Source organism: Eupeodes corollae, chromosome 1, assembly GCF_945859685.1.
Source record: "Eupeodes corollae chromosome 1, idEupCoro1.1, whole genome shotgun sequence".
Taxonomy (NCBI): Eukaryota; Metazoa; Arthropoda; class Insecta; order Diptera; family Syrphidae; genus Eupeodes; species Eupeodes corollae.
This window is the reverse complement of record NC_079147.1, coordinates 214,624,141-214,637,914: the sequence shown is the minus strand read 5'-3', so window position 1 is coordinate 214,637,914 and position 13,774 is coordinate 214,624,141. Positions and strand designations below refer to the sequence as shown.

The window sequence follows — 13,774 nt, the reverse complement described above, 5'->3', positions numbered from 1 at the left end:
ACATAAAATGTCATCTTTAACGGAGATTGGATTGTCGAAAATTGAATTACAATTATAAAATTTTTTCTGCTGCTAATCATAACAAACTTTAACACAATAAAATCGACATCAATCAATTGAAGCAGAGTGTATCATTGTTATGACATCAAGTGTTCGTTTCAAGTGTTCAATATTGTGTACATAAATTGTAAATACTCTCCTCTGATATATAAGTTCTCGAATTTAGAATGACAATCGAATGTGTGTTGGCTGTCGGAAGAGCTCACAAGTCATTCATTCAATTCAATTCGAAGCATAACACCATTCTAAATGAAATTATCTTCTATATCTACCTACCCACAACATTAACTCTTTTTTTGTTATCTCCTCTATACTTCGTCAAAATTTGTATTCAATAATAATAGTTAAAAATCAAAGAAAACCAAATTTAAAAAATGTATTTAATTTATTCCAGCCACATACTTATCTACGCACCTTAACAAAAAAAAAAAACAAAGATTAAAATATCTACATAAAGTGAAAAGAGGTTTTCGAATGCTCGAAGAGCCAACAGCCAATAGATTATTTTTTATATTTATATTTGATTATTTCTTACAGGTTCTGAAGCTTATAGCCCCCATAAATATTAATTCCAGATAGAGTCAGAGCTCAGTTCTCAGGATGGAATTCATGTTTTCCATAGGCAACTTCTGTACCTTTTAGCTTGTCAAGAATTAAGTTTTAAGAATTTGTGTTAACTTCGATATAAAATATTATCACACAAACGGAAAACAGTTAAACTACACTTTAAAATCGTTGAAGGGTCAGTGTTTGCATGACACATAATTACACCTACTTGGTTTTGAATATTTAATAGAAAAAGGTTTATGTACACCAAGTTACAATACAGTTTGTCATCATACTGTATACACACGTGACACCGAAATTATCAGACCTAATGAATAATTTTCACGTCTTGCGCACAAGTGCGTCTGTCTCCGTTATGAATACTTAATTTGAATCTTTGTGTTTGATTAATGGCTATGCTCATAATTATAGATGACAAAAGATAGTAGATCTTTTTAAACACCACTTCTTCTGGCCAATAAACCCTTTAAAATACATAAGCTTTTTGAGTTATTATCGATGGGATTTCTACGGTGAATATTGAATATACTGAAAAATGAATGGCAAAAGGAACAAATTTAAGTTCACTGTTGAGAACCTTAGAACGTTTAGAATCAAAAATGTGCTCCATTTTTTTTTTTTGAGGAGGATGATCAAACTCAACACTAAGCCAAATTTGAGAATTTAATCCAAGAGACTTTTTAAAGAAAATATATATTTTTTAAATATTAAATCTTGTAGTTAAAATCGTAGTTTTAAGATTCCTCCAAGTATTTCTTGCATAGCAATCGCTTTTTATTAGTCTGATCTCCAAACTAGTCTTTAAAGCCCTATATATCTATTCCTTTTAATGTAAAAATAACATCAACTGCTTTGAAAAACACTGTCAATAATAAGTGTATGTAATCAGATAATCTGTTCTTAGAAACTGAATTACAAGCAAATATATCATTTTGCCTTAATATGTTTTCTTTTCCTAAAGTAGGTTAATCAAATGTTATAATAAAGTATCTAGTCCTAAACCAAAACATGTTGTATCTTTTTATTATAATCATATTTATCTACCATTTTTATTTATGTGTATCAACTTTTATTATATCTAGTTAGTTAAGCCTTTTTGTTTTTTGCAATTAAAAAATGCCATTATCCAAGTATAAAAGTTTGCAAAATTTGAATTTAAATCATAAGTAACTTGTCATTCAAAGAGGTTTCTAATTAAAATCAAATAATAAAATGTACGCTTTCAAATACATTCTTACTGTTCTTATGGCAATTATTGCTATTTTTGCACAAAAAAGGAGTGAAGATTTAACACGACAAGCATCCGGTTGAAAGTGGAGTATAGCCAATTGAAATCTTCTTTAACAAAAAAAACAAGATGATAGACGACAATGACTCGATTATAAAAAAAATAAAAACGTTTAATTCAATCCATACAAATAAATTATGTTATTTTTTAATTTACTGACATCATATTGAAAGGATTTTATTGAAAAACAATTCTTTTATTTTTACTAATTTCTCATGATTATCACTGATTTTAGTAAACGAAAATTGCACAGTTTACATTTCCAAGATTTTTGAGAATTTTCTAATGCGGACTAGGTGAACAAAATATAAATGTAATGAGCTTTGCATTTCTTCTTTCCTTTTTTAATTTTGCGATAGAGAATACTTGAGAAATCGAATCATAAAAGTCTATTCTCTATATTTTATAGCTAAAACGAAAAGTAAATACACAATCAACTACGTCATCAAGATCAAGGTTAAGATCAAATATTAATTTTTCATTATCATAAGAATGAGTGTATTCTTACATTAATAAAGTTTAAAGTCAACAAAAATGTCCTTATGTTATTTAGATCGGTGGAATTAAGTAAAAATATTTTGATTCAAATTTGAATCTGCTTTAAAAACCAAAATATTTATCGATTCTTTGAAAACATCTTCTTCTAAGGTTTATCAAGTTATAAGGAAAATTTGACATAAGAAAAACTAACCCGAAGTACTAAATAACCCCAGAAATAACTATCGACTTTTTCAGTCGAACATTTAATTTTGTTTAATTCTATCCAAATTGATGTGCAACTTTATAGGATATTGCCTTATTCCTATTACAGAATCGAGATGACGCCCCAGCGACAGCGGTAGTTGACCATTTTTATGTTTTTAATTGTTTTAAGAGTTGACTTGAAGAAGGGGTTGGTGGAGGTGTGTACTCTGAACAACTGAAATTAAGGCTCTCATTCCGCCTTCCCAATGAATTAAGCTTGTTCCAGGCAAAACTTTCGGCGATGAAAGAAGTCTTGTGCCGGCTTAAAGAAAACGTGATATCAACATCTGATATACATACCTATCTTCTCAGATAGACGGCCGCTATTTAATCTCTGGACTCTATCTCTATAAACTCTATAACAGTCCATAACTGTCGATCATCTCTAATGGAGATGGCACAACAGTTCAATATTCACTTTTGCTGGGTGACGGGCCATAGAGACATTCCAGGTAACTGAACTCGCCAGGAACGGTACAATACAGCCCATTCTACCACGTTTGGCAAATGCTGGCATACCAATTGCTACTTGTAAACTATTGCTAACGCAAGCCGCTATGAAGAAGGCTAACACAAGGTGGACCAACATCACCACATGTCAGGTCACAAAAAACATCACATATAAGCTCGATAATAGGTGTCATAACCAGACACTGTCTAATAGGAAAGCACGCCACGCGGCTAGGCGTATTCTCAAAAAACTCTTTCAGAAGCTGTATGGACGAGGAGGAGGAGACAAAAGTTCTTCACCTTCTCTGTACATGCCCTGCTCTAGCTACGTTCAATCTCAGACCGATAGATAGTTATGGAGTTTTTCATGGTAAAACAAATCAATTTTTTCTTGATCTAGATCTGTCAAAACATAAACTTCCCCCTGTTTTTGCATTCCATGGGGAAAATAATTTCATTTATTTTTGGTTTAAGATCAAATTTGCAGATCTAATTTTTTCGGCAGATTTCCCCTCTTGCACCAATACTTATACAATTTTTAACATTTTTTTTTGGTGGAAATTCGAAAGCTCTACCTTTCTCGTAACATGTACTTAGTGTCACACTTATACAATGGCAAACAAAAAAAAAAAAAAAAACTGCGTTAAAAAGCTACGAAAAAAACCATTTTTGAAGGAAATCTGAATTTACCCATGGAAAACCACATTAGTGTTAAACTATTAAAACAGCAGCTGAGATGTCAAGGCATCTAAGTGCTTGGTAGACACAAAAACTCCAAACGAAAATAATCGTTCAGCATTTAAAACATGAATATAATTTACTCATATTGTATTTGATTTTTCGTTTTATTTAAAACAAAATAGACTATTTTTTAAAGTTCTCAAAACACTTATGTTTCTTATTTTGCATATTTACATTTGTCATTAATACAACAGTTCAGAATTGATTAGCTTTCTAGTGTAAATTTGCATTCACAAAGCTAGTTGAATTTTTACTACCTATTCACTAGCTTTATGAATACGCCCAATGTTTCTTTTACTTATAGCAGTGAGTGGGAATATTTTATTTTAAAATCAAAATACATTTATTTTAAAAAAAGAATAAAATAAAATCAAAAACGTCTCATACAACCGATCCTTAAAATCCTAAAAATTGATATTAATAACCAAAATGAAAGCAAAAAAAAATTACTTTAAATCGCGACACAAAATGCACGATTATTTTGGTTTATTTCTTTTTTCAATGTTTGAATCTCTAAATTCCCCAAGACACGACAGAAACAGATGGGGTCAAAAGTTTATAAATATTTTTGCTATATAATATATACACAAATAAAAACTACAAAAGTATATGCTAGCAACAATATAATATAATGGCCATTTATCTTTTACTTTACCTATGTACATAAGATATGTATATAAATAAAACTAACATAAAAACCAAATGTTGTTTGACTTTTTATATATGTATATTTTGCTTACCTGTTTCGTTGGTGACTGGTATTTAAAAAGATTTTTTTTTGCACTCGGAAGATAGTTATTCTCATTTCGTTCATCACTGACAGCTTTAACATCTTCAATAGCTGTTCCAAGAAGCTCGTTTTTAAGGAGGCAAGAATATGCTAAACTATCGCGGGCTGATTCACCACAATCACGTTGCTTTTTACTAGTTTGTGGTGAATTTTCATTTGATTTGCTGATTGAAGCGAAATTAGTTTGCCAATTGTTATTTGCTCTATAAAAAGAAGAAAGAATATGTTAATCTATAAAGTTACTATGTAAAACTAGTGTTAAAATAAATTAACATTATGTTTTTCAATTTTTAATTCCAGACCGGAATTCCAAAGAAGTGAAAAGCTGAAGCAAAATTAAGTCTTTTGTATGTTTCACAAACAAAATAATGATTTTTCTTGAAGTCAAATCTTGCCTTGTACATTTTGTATCATGTCAGGTTTTTAAAATTGGAAAAGTACAAATCTTTGTCTTCAAGATATATTTTGAGTCTTCATTTGACTCCATATGAGGTTTTGAGAAAACTTGGATGTAATGTTTCATGGTTTTGATAAATGCGTTTTAGAGATCATTTAAACGATGTTTTTTTCCGAATCACAAATAGTATTTTCTCACGACAAAGAGCTAACGAGCTAGATAGAATAGGTCCAATCCGTTATAATTACAAACAACCCAATTTGTAAATTTAAACAAATCATTAGTAACAAGATACTTCAAGGATCTAATGAGAGATAAGATGGAAAAGTATTGAATAAGAAAGTGCTGCTAAGCACTGATGATGACTTATGTATCCTAAATCTGAACTGGTGAGGAATAGCTGAAATGCTCCGCCCACTTCTTATGTTGCTGCCCAATACTATACACAAGAAATTAACTAAGTAGAACCTTCTTTAATAATCTTGAAGAACTCTTAGATATTTCACAAAACAGATTCTTAGGCTTCATCAAAGCTTCTAAATGGATGGAAAATGACAATCCAAAAATATGGTAAAATAATTCATTTTTACTAAAGTTAAATAATTTAGGGCATCACAAGGTTTAAATGATCTAAGTGCTGATCATATTTTTTTTTTAGTTGAACTGAAAAATATACAACTCTACTTTTACTACTTTAGCTTAGTTTATAATTAACGTATCAAACTTTGAACTTAAAAAAAATGAGAATATGTGAGCTGGAATAATCATGAATAAAAGATGATACACAGTGAATCATTTAAGAATTAGCTTGTACTAGACAATAATGTACTGGAATATTTTATAAGAATAACACTGGCCAGGTTCAGACAACTTAAGGGACTTCATTTGCAGTCAGCTTCATAATTTGAACTCCCATTTTGACTAAGGCAAGTAGTAAGTTTTTCGAGTATCATTAATTTCAAATTCATAATTTCACTTCACAAACGGGAGCGTATCGGAATCCCACTGGGTTTTTAAAAAGGAGTCAAAGGTTTTTATGTTAAATTAATTGACTAAAATATTATAATATCTTAATTTGACTTGTTTTTACTGTACATTCATTTTTGTTTACAATATTAACTCTTGCACAAAAAATATGCAAATCTACCTCCCGATAATGGTTTTACTGCTATCGTTGACTTTGTTAATTGATTTCAGTTTGTTTTAAAAGAATACTACTTTACTTTATAATTTTAATTTGTTGATATTTTGTATGTGTTAAAGGTTATAATAAAATTAATCTAGAAAAATGTCTCATTTTTTTAATTTGTTTTAATTTTTTTCTAATTTAGATTTTGCAATCAAAACTAGTTGTTTAATTTAATAAAAATCGTGCGATTTTTAAAAATTAAACAACTAGTTTTGATTGCAAAATCGGTAGTATAAGAAACGGGATTACAAAAAGCGGGAGGGTTGGGTTCGAAATCCTGTATGGATCATAATACTGTATTTAAAATACTGTATCTCAAAATACTGTATTTCAAAATACTGTATTATCAAAATACTGTATCTTAAAATTCTGTTTACCACAATTCTGTATTTCAAAATACTGTAAATAGGCTGACAAATAAAAATCGAAATTCTGTTTTTTTTTGTTTACTTGTTTGGAGTTTCAATAAATGATATAAGGTACACGCGGAAATCGAGTTCTGCTTTTACAGTATTTTGACAACACAGCATTTTGAGATACAGTATATTAACCATACAGTATTATGAATATACAGTATCATACAGTATGATACAAAATGTTTACCATACATTATTTTAAAATACAGCGTTTCGATCCGCTCCCAAATCCCAGCGGGATTATAAAAAATCGGGATTATAAAAAGCAGAATTTTAAAATTAGGATTTTAAGAAACGGGAATATAAAAACCGGGATATCGAACCCAACCCTTCACAAACATCTACTTTAAGTTCATAGTACAGAAACTACCAAAAACATTATTGCCTAGACCTACAAAACAAACCTCAGGGAAGCTTAAAGATCAGCATTATTTTTTTGTTCAAATAACGCAGGATACAGCAGTCCTTAATGTCTCCTAAACGTACATAAACATCTATTACACTTCATTCTAAACTAAACAAATAGCAAATTGGACAGCACTTGAATTTCACCCTGGCGTCAAGACTTCTTTTTTTGACATTGCCTTTCTGATATTTTCGTCCTTCACCTCATTTGGTATTTATTGTTAAGGTGGGAAACAATTCCTCTCTGAAAAGTGTAACAAATACCTAGTGGAGAAAATGCCAAGCAATGTTTTATAAATGTTTGTTCGGTCTATGGTAAATGCTTCTTCTATGTACTGCATAAATAGTTCTAATATCTACCTACTTATAATGGTTTTTATTTTATTCTGTCATCACGATTATTATTCATATTTTTTGTTCAAATTTCATTTCAGCATAAATATTCAATTCACATGCAAGGTAAACCATTCGCGAATTTAATAATAACATCAAACAAATGAAATGTGTACATATTATTCGCATCACAAGAAAAGCAATATGCATCACGATTTGTTTTGCCTCGTGCTTCGTTTGCAATTTACTTTATCTTTATTGCTGGTTCCTGCAATTTTAATTTTTATTTTCAGAGTCACTCATACTTATCTAATACATATTTTTTTTGATTAAATTGCGAGGAAATTATTTATGTGTTTTGTCTTTTTTATTCTTTGTGACGGCGGCGGGCGCAGCGGATCATTTTAATGCAATTAACGTTTGGTAGACCCCAAAAAAAAAAAAAGTCTTAGAAGGTGAGTTCGTTGAACGTAAGATTGTTTGTCAAATATTAACTACAAAGTCATAGTTTTGGTAATAGGATTTATGGTTTATGAAATGACATTCGAAATTGTTGCATTGATAGATACGTTATTTGCATACAATGATTTGTTGGGAGTTGAAAGAGATCACGGATTAAATGTGACTTGCCAGACAGGAAGTTCATATTATCATACTGAATCACCTAAATTTGATCTTGCTTCACGAAGTTTAGCTTTTCAAGAATATTCAATTAGAAAAAAATGAGTGGTGCATTATAAGAACGTCGAAAGAATTTACTATTTGTACCAATAAATCAATTTAAACTATGACAAAATCCCGAAGGACTGTAAGGACGTTTATTATGCATTAGATTGAGCATAGAGTCAAGTAGAGAGAATAGGCTGCACTGTTTCGTGACGTTTTTCAAAGCCACCACAAATATTTGCACATAACATTTGGCATAACCAACCGTATAATGGAATTCTTGGAAGTTTCAATACCAGTTCGTTTATACCTACCAAACCATTTGTTTTATTCCAATTAAATAACATATGAATATTAGTGTGGGACGACAATTTATTTGACACAGATCGTTCAAAATAATTGCGCGCAAATTCTCCAAAAGTAACAAATGCTAAGTGAAACAGTAGAGACTGATGAACATAAAGTTAGAACCATCCTGTCTCTTAATAGCGTTGTGGGTATTTGTGATTCATTCCTGAACTTTACATAGATGAGCTACTTTTCCTTCCATCGTCTAACATTTATATTTAATATGGCCACATATTGTCCTATTGACAATCTCTATATTTAAATCATCACTGAAATTAACGACTTAAATACAAAATAAATTGGAATAACTTCGTCAACTTAAAACATTGTGCCAACAATTGTAAACTACCGAGTGTTTAATGTATTGGAACAACATTTTTGAGACGCATCTTTGCTTAAAGGTCCTTATAAATTTTACATGGGTGATATATTTTTACTCAAGCGGTAAAGTACCTACCTACATTCAATATCCTAACATATTATAATTCTACAATGGAAAATTCTAATTGCAATAATTTGCATAATATTCGTCTACGATTCTTTGAGCTTATTTATCATAATATTTTAATGGTGACGCTTGAATATGCGCATATTTATTATACTTGGTTATGGTTATGGGTGCAACTTCATGCTTTTGAAATTTGCTTCTATTTTATTTCAAATAAAAAGTGTAAAATCTTAAAGAATTAAATAATCAAACCCTAACAAACCTAAGTGCTAAATAATTTCTTTGATCTTTATGAATCGTGGGTAAGCACAACAATTTTAAAAAAATCTCTATACAGGTATCCCTCATTTAGGCTTGTGTGCACTCACCTTTGACGATCACTGAATTTAAGATTTAATTTAATACAGTGCATTGAACTATATGTTTGTACATCCACATTTATTTCTACCTAGCTAAGAGAAAATTAAATTTTAAATTAGAAAAAAGAAAGACATACATATCCATTAGAAATACTAACCTGAATTATCATTAATAATAGTTATACACTCGAAACCTCTTGAATAAGATCACTTTGCTGGCAAATCATTTTTAGGATTTTAAAAATATTTACTTGCTATGAATTATTTTTTAAATCGAAACCAAAATTATATAATAGTCAATGCTAAGGTTAGTTATGTTTTTATATTTTAATTTATCCTACTAAGAAACACGGATAAATACACACGTATGTAAAACCGAAAGAGATTTTTAAAGTTCACTACCGGAAATGATAACTTTGTCAAGAAAAAATATAGAAGTTACAATAAGCTGATACCGAGTGTACTACGAAGTACTTACTGAGGCATCTTACTCGTCGTATATCTATGTTCTAACATTTAACCACTGACTGTAGAAGTTGCTCATGCGCTACAATATATACCTTATAGCATAAAACCTGTAAAATATTATGCTTAAATACACACGAATAGGTATAGCTAGATAAACTAAAGTTAGGTTTGGAGTGCTGTGCAGTGCTGTGCTTGATACGTATTCTAGTTCGAAGCTGTATATTTTCCTCTATGACGACGAGTTTATATAGCCGTAACACCTAACCGCTCCGCGCCATCGGACGCTGTGCCTGCGACGAGCCATAGTCATTGGTCGTTGCTGCCGTGGTTGAATGAGTTGCGTGGAAATCTTATAGTTTCATTTTAGAAACAGTTAGGAATTGTTACATTCACCTCTAGGTTATTCACCTAAACCAAAAGAAGTAGAAAAAAACCAATTCGTGTGCATTTTATTCAATATGTACAAGTAGGTAGGTATCTTCTTACTACCTATATGCAACAGAAGTCAGGCTGGTTCTGGTTGTCTGAAACCAGAAACTGAATATGATCTTGTTGTATACAAATTTATATGGTTTTCTTTGATGCGGGTGTATAAAGGTTTTAATAAATTCAAAAATAAATAAAACATAGCTTAACGAATTGAGTAGGATTCATTTTTGTTGTGGGAATCTAAGAGCTCGTTTTCTGTTTTAAATTTCTTATTTTAACGAAATTGAAATGTATTCAACAAATTTCAGACATTCAAAAAATAACCAATCTGAGCGACGGAAGTTAAAAAAATTTAAGGATATCGAATTTCATAACGTATGTTTCTTTTTAAGTTAGATTAGAAGTTTAAAAACAATATTGTTTCAATATATTTTTATATAGCTACTAGTGTTTTGACTTAGGAAGATTCAATTGGGTATTCTCGAACAAATTCCATTGCAATGACCAAATTCCCTGATTAATTTCGTGGGAATCATTTGAGTTATTAAATTTACTCCGATAAAAATTATACATTTGTTGGTAATATAAAGTTCAATATTATTTTTTAACTCGTAGTCAAAAAGTAAACAATAGAGTTCTTCTAACCAGATTAGAAACAGATGATGAGATATAAAATTATGCCTTAAAAATGCGTGTATTTAAAAAAATACACATTGATTAAAATCCGCGGAACTGTTAGCACAAAGGTTGAAAATAAAACAAAATGTTTCATAAGAAATTTTCTTAAACCAATTTCTACTACAAAATAATACCAATAGTACAGTAAAATAAGAGTTTCGCTTCGGAATGATAGACAGCTAGCTAATAATTTTTCTATACTTTCCTTTTGATTTTCTAAACATTGTGTAAAAAGTCTCATACAATCTTGTGTTTGTGTTGTAAGTTTTGAAGCGTCAAAATTTGCAAAAACTATTTTTTCGTAATTATATCCGTTTTTAGAGGTTCAATGGTGTTAACACCTTTACTAAAATTTAAAAAATGAAGCATACAATTTGCTAAAATGTTTGCCCAAGCATTTGTTCATACATTTAATCGATTTGTTGGTGAAAAAACTAAAGTTATGAAAAACAAATTTATTCTTTGAAATATCTAATCCATTAACTAGTTGTCGATATCCAGTAAATGGGAGCCATGACTGCAGATGAAACAATATCATATTCATGAATTTTTCAAAGACCATCTTTAAGGTCTTGAAACGATTGTGGATTTTCCAAATAAGGCCATGTCAATGACACTTCTTTAGTTAGCTCTATTGATAAAGCCAACTTATTTGCAAGGCAGTTCGACGAAATAGTTATACACCCCCCAGTTCTTGAACGCGTAAATGATTCTATGGGACCAATCTTTTTTCGTACTCGAACTGTGAGTTCTTAAAGAGTTCTTAAAGATCAAAACATTCATAAATCCGCTGGCCCAGATGGTATCCCCGCTATTATTCTGAAGAGGTGTTCTTCCACGCTAGCAAAACCACTGCGTAAGCATTTCCATCTATCCCATTCTTCTGGGATCGTTCCGAGTAGTTGGAAAACTGCATTTGTTCAGCCAATTCCAAAAAAAGGCGAATCTTCTTCTTCCACAAATTACCGACCGATAGCACTAACGTCCCTTCTTTCTAAGGTCATGAAAACGCTGATTAATTATCAGCTTTAGAAATATCTTGAGGAACGGAAGCTTCTTAATGACCGGCAATACTGCTTTCGTAGCAATAGGTCCACTGGTGATCTTATGGTTCATCTCACCGAACAGTGTAACATATCTTTACATCGTTTTGGAGAAAGTAAGATTATTGCAATTGAAATTTCAAAGGCATTTGATAAAGTCTGGCATCTTGCTCTCTTATCGAAAATGCGTGCTTTCGGTATCGACGAATCTCTTCTTCGTTGGATTAGAAATTTTCTTTCGAACCGTTCAATGCAAGTTGTTTTGGACGGATTCAAGTCTGAAACTCATAAAATAAACGCTGGTGTGCCCCAGGGCTCCGTTTTGCCTCCGACCCTCTCCGTCTGATCTGGCTACAATTTACAAAACCTATATACGTCCGAAACTTGAATATAACTCTCATCTCTGGGCTGGTGCTCCAGTAACTTATTTAAGCCTCTTGGACAGTATTCAAAAGAGCTTTTAAAATGATTGGTGACATTAACATCATCAACTCGTTTACATCACTCGAACATCGACGCAAGGTTTCTTGCCTCACCCTTTTTTACCGTTATTTTAACGTACTATGCTCTAATGAAATAGCCAGTTGCATTCCTCCCCTTAGCCCAACTTCGGCCGTACTATGAAGTACAGAGATTCCTTTTTTAGCCGTACTACGCAAATGTGGAACGCCTTGCTACGCTCTATCTTTCCCTGTCATTGCAATGTTCAGAAATTTAAAACCAATGTACACCGACACCTCCTATTCAACCCTTCCCTCTTTTCCTAATGCTTACACTGTGTCTTTGGCATATTAAAGGTATAAAAACCCTTTTAGTGTTTGCTAATTATAACAAAAAAAAAATACAAAAATCACTAATTATACATAGCTTAGTGAATTCATTCACTTTCAAATAAGTATGGTCTAATAACTCAGCCTTTTAATGTTGCTTCGTGGTGAAAATATGCTTCATCACTGCAGATGGCTTTTTGATGAAAATCCAGAGCATTTTGATGCATTTAAAGGACCTAATTAGCTAAGATATGACGTGGTTGATCGACGGGCTTCTTGTGACGTATATGGAATTTGTAATTTCAAACATCGACGAGGAATTGACAAAGCTGTATAATCGTCAACAACTGGCAAAAGCAACTAAATTCTCCGAAAACATCGCCGAACTTAATGTAACAAGTTGAGTTCGGAGCAAGTAAAATGCCATGTTTGGCACATAATCGTACTTTGAAACACTTGCGTGCGAAATTTTTCGTCTAAGTATATGAATGTATGTATGTACATAGAATTAATTTCAAAATTATTTAATTGATGTTTCTTTTTGCTCCGAAATAACTGTGGTATTAAGATAAAACTAAATCACCAGAGATTGCCCTTCACTCGAAGTTAAATCTAAAACTTACAAGCACACAAATTTAACTTTATTCGTTTAAAAAATAACATCGAATAATGACACCAACTTTCAAATGTCAAAAGACGACAGTTTCTAAAATTACAGCAGCCCGTATAGACTGCTATTCAAAATGAAACATCTTATTGGAAATGCCTTTATAAGTAATCTAACTTTAACTTTTCACTGTTTTTTTAAGTGTGGTAGTTAGATAAACGTTAACTGTAGATATCTAACTTATTAATTAACTATTTAGATTACTAAATAACTAACTCACTACCTGACCACTAACTAAGTTGCTCAACATCCCTGCTTGTTTAATTAAAAAACGATTAAAAAATATTTATTTTGACATTTTGGTGGGAGCCCTTAAAACATGTTTACAAGTTCTAAGTCTATCTTAAGTGATTATGACCGATTGGCGACTACTTGTAGTGTTTGCAAAAAGTCCAGACTCTTCATACCTGCATTTCTGTCGCTCTTGAAAATTCAGCAAAAAAATTGTTTTCATTAAACTTTTGTCAATTTTGTGAAATCACATCCTGTCTTTCAATTCTTTAACCCCAACACAATGA

General features: G+C 31.2%; 1 protein-coding gene across 1 annotated transcript in view; it reads right to left on the bottom strand.

Annotated features, from left to right (window-relative positions):
* LOC129940365 (fizzy-related protein homolog) overlaps positions 1–13,774 on the bottom strand; it is a 48,266-nt gene that overhangs the window by 23,774 nt on the left and 10,718 nt on the right. Inside the window, exon 3 of the mRNA XM_056048678.1 lies at positions 4,591–4,843. Coding sequence (XP_055904653.1) covers positions 4,591–4,843 — 253 coding nt within the window. The remainder of the gene's footprint in view (positions 1–4,590; positions 4,844–13,774) is intronic.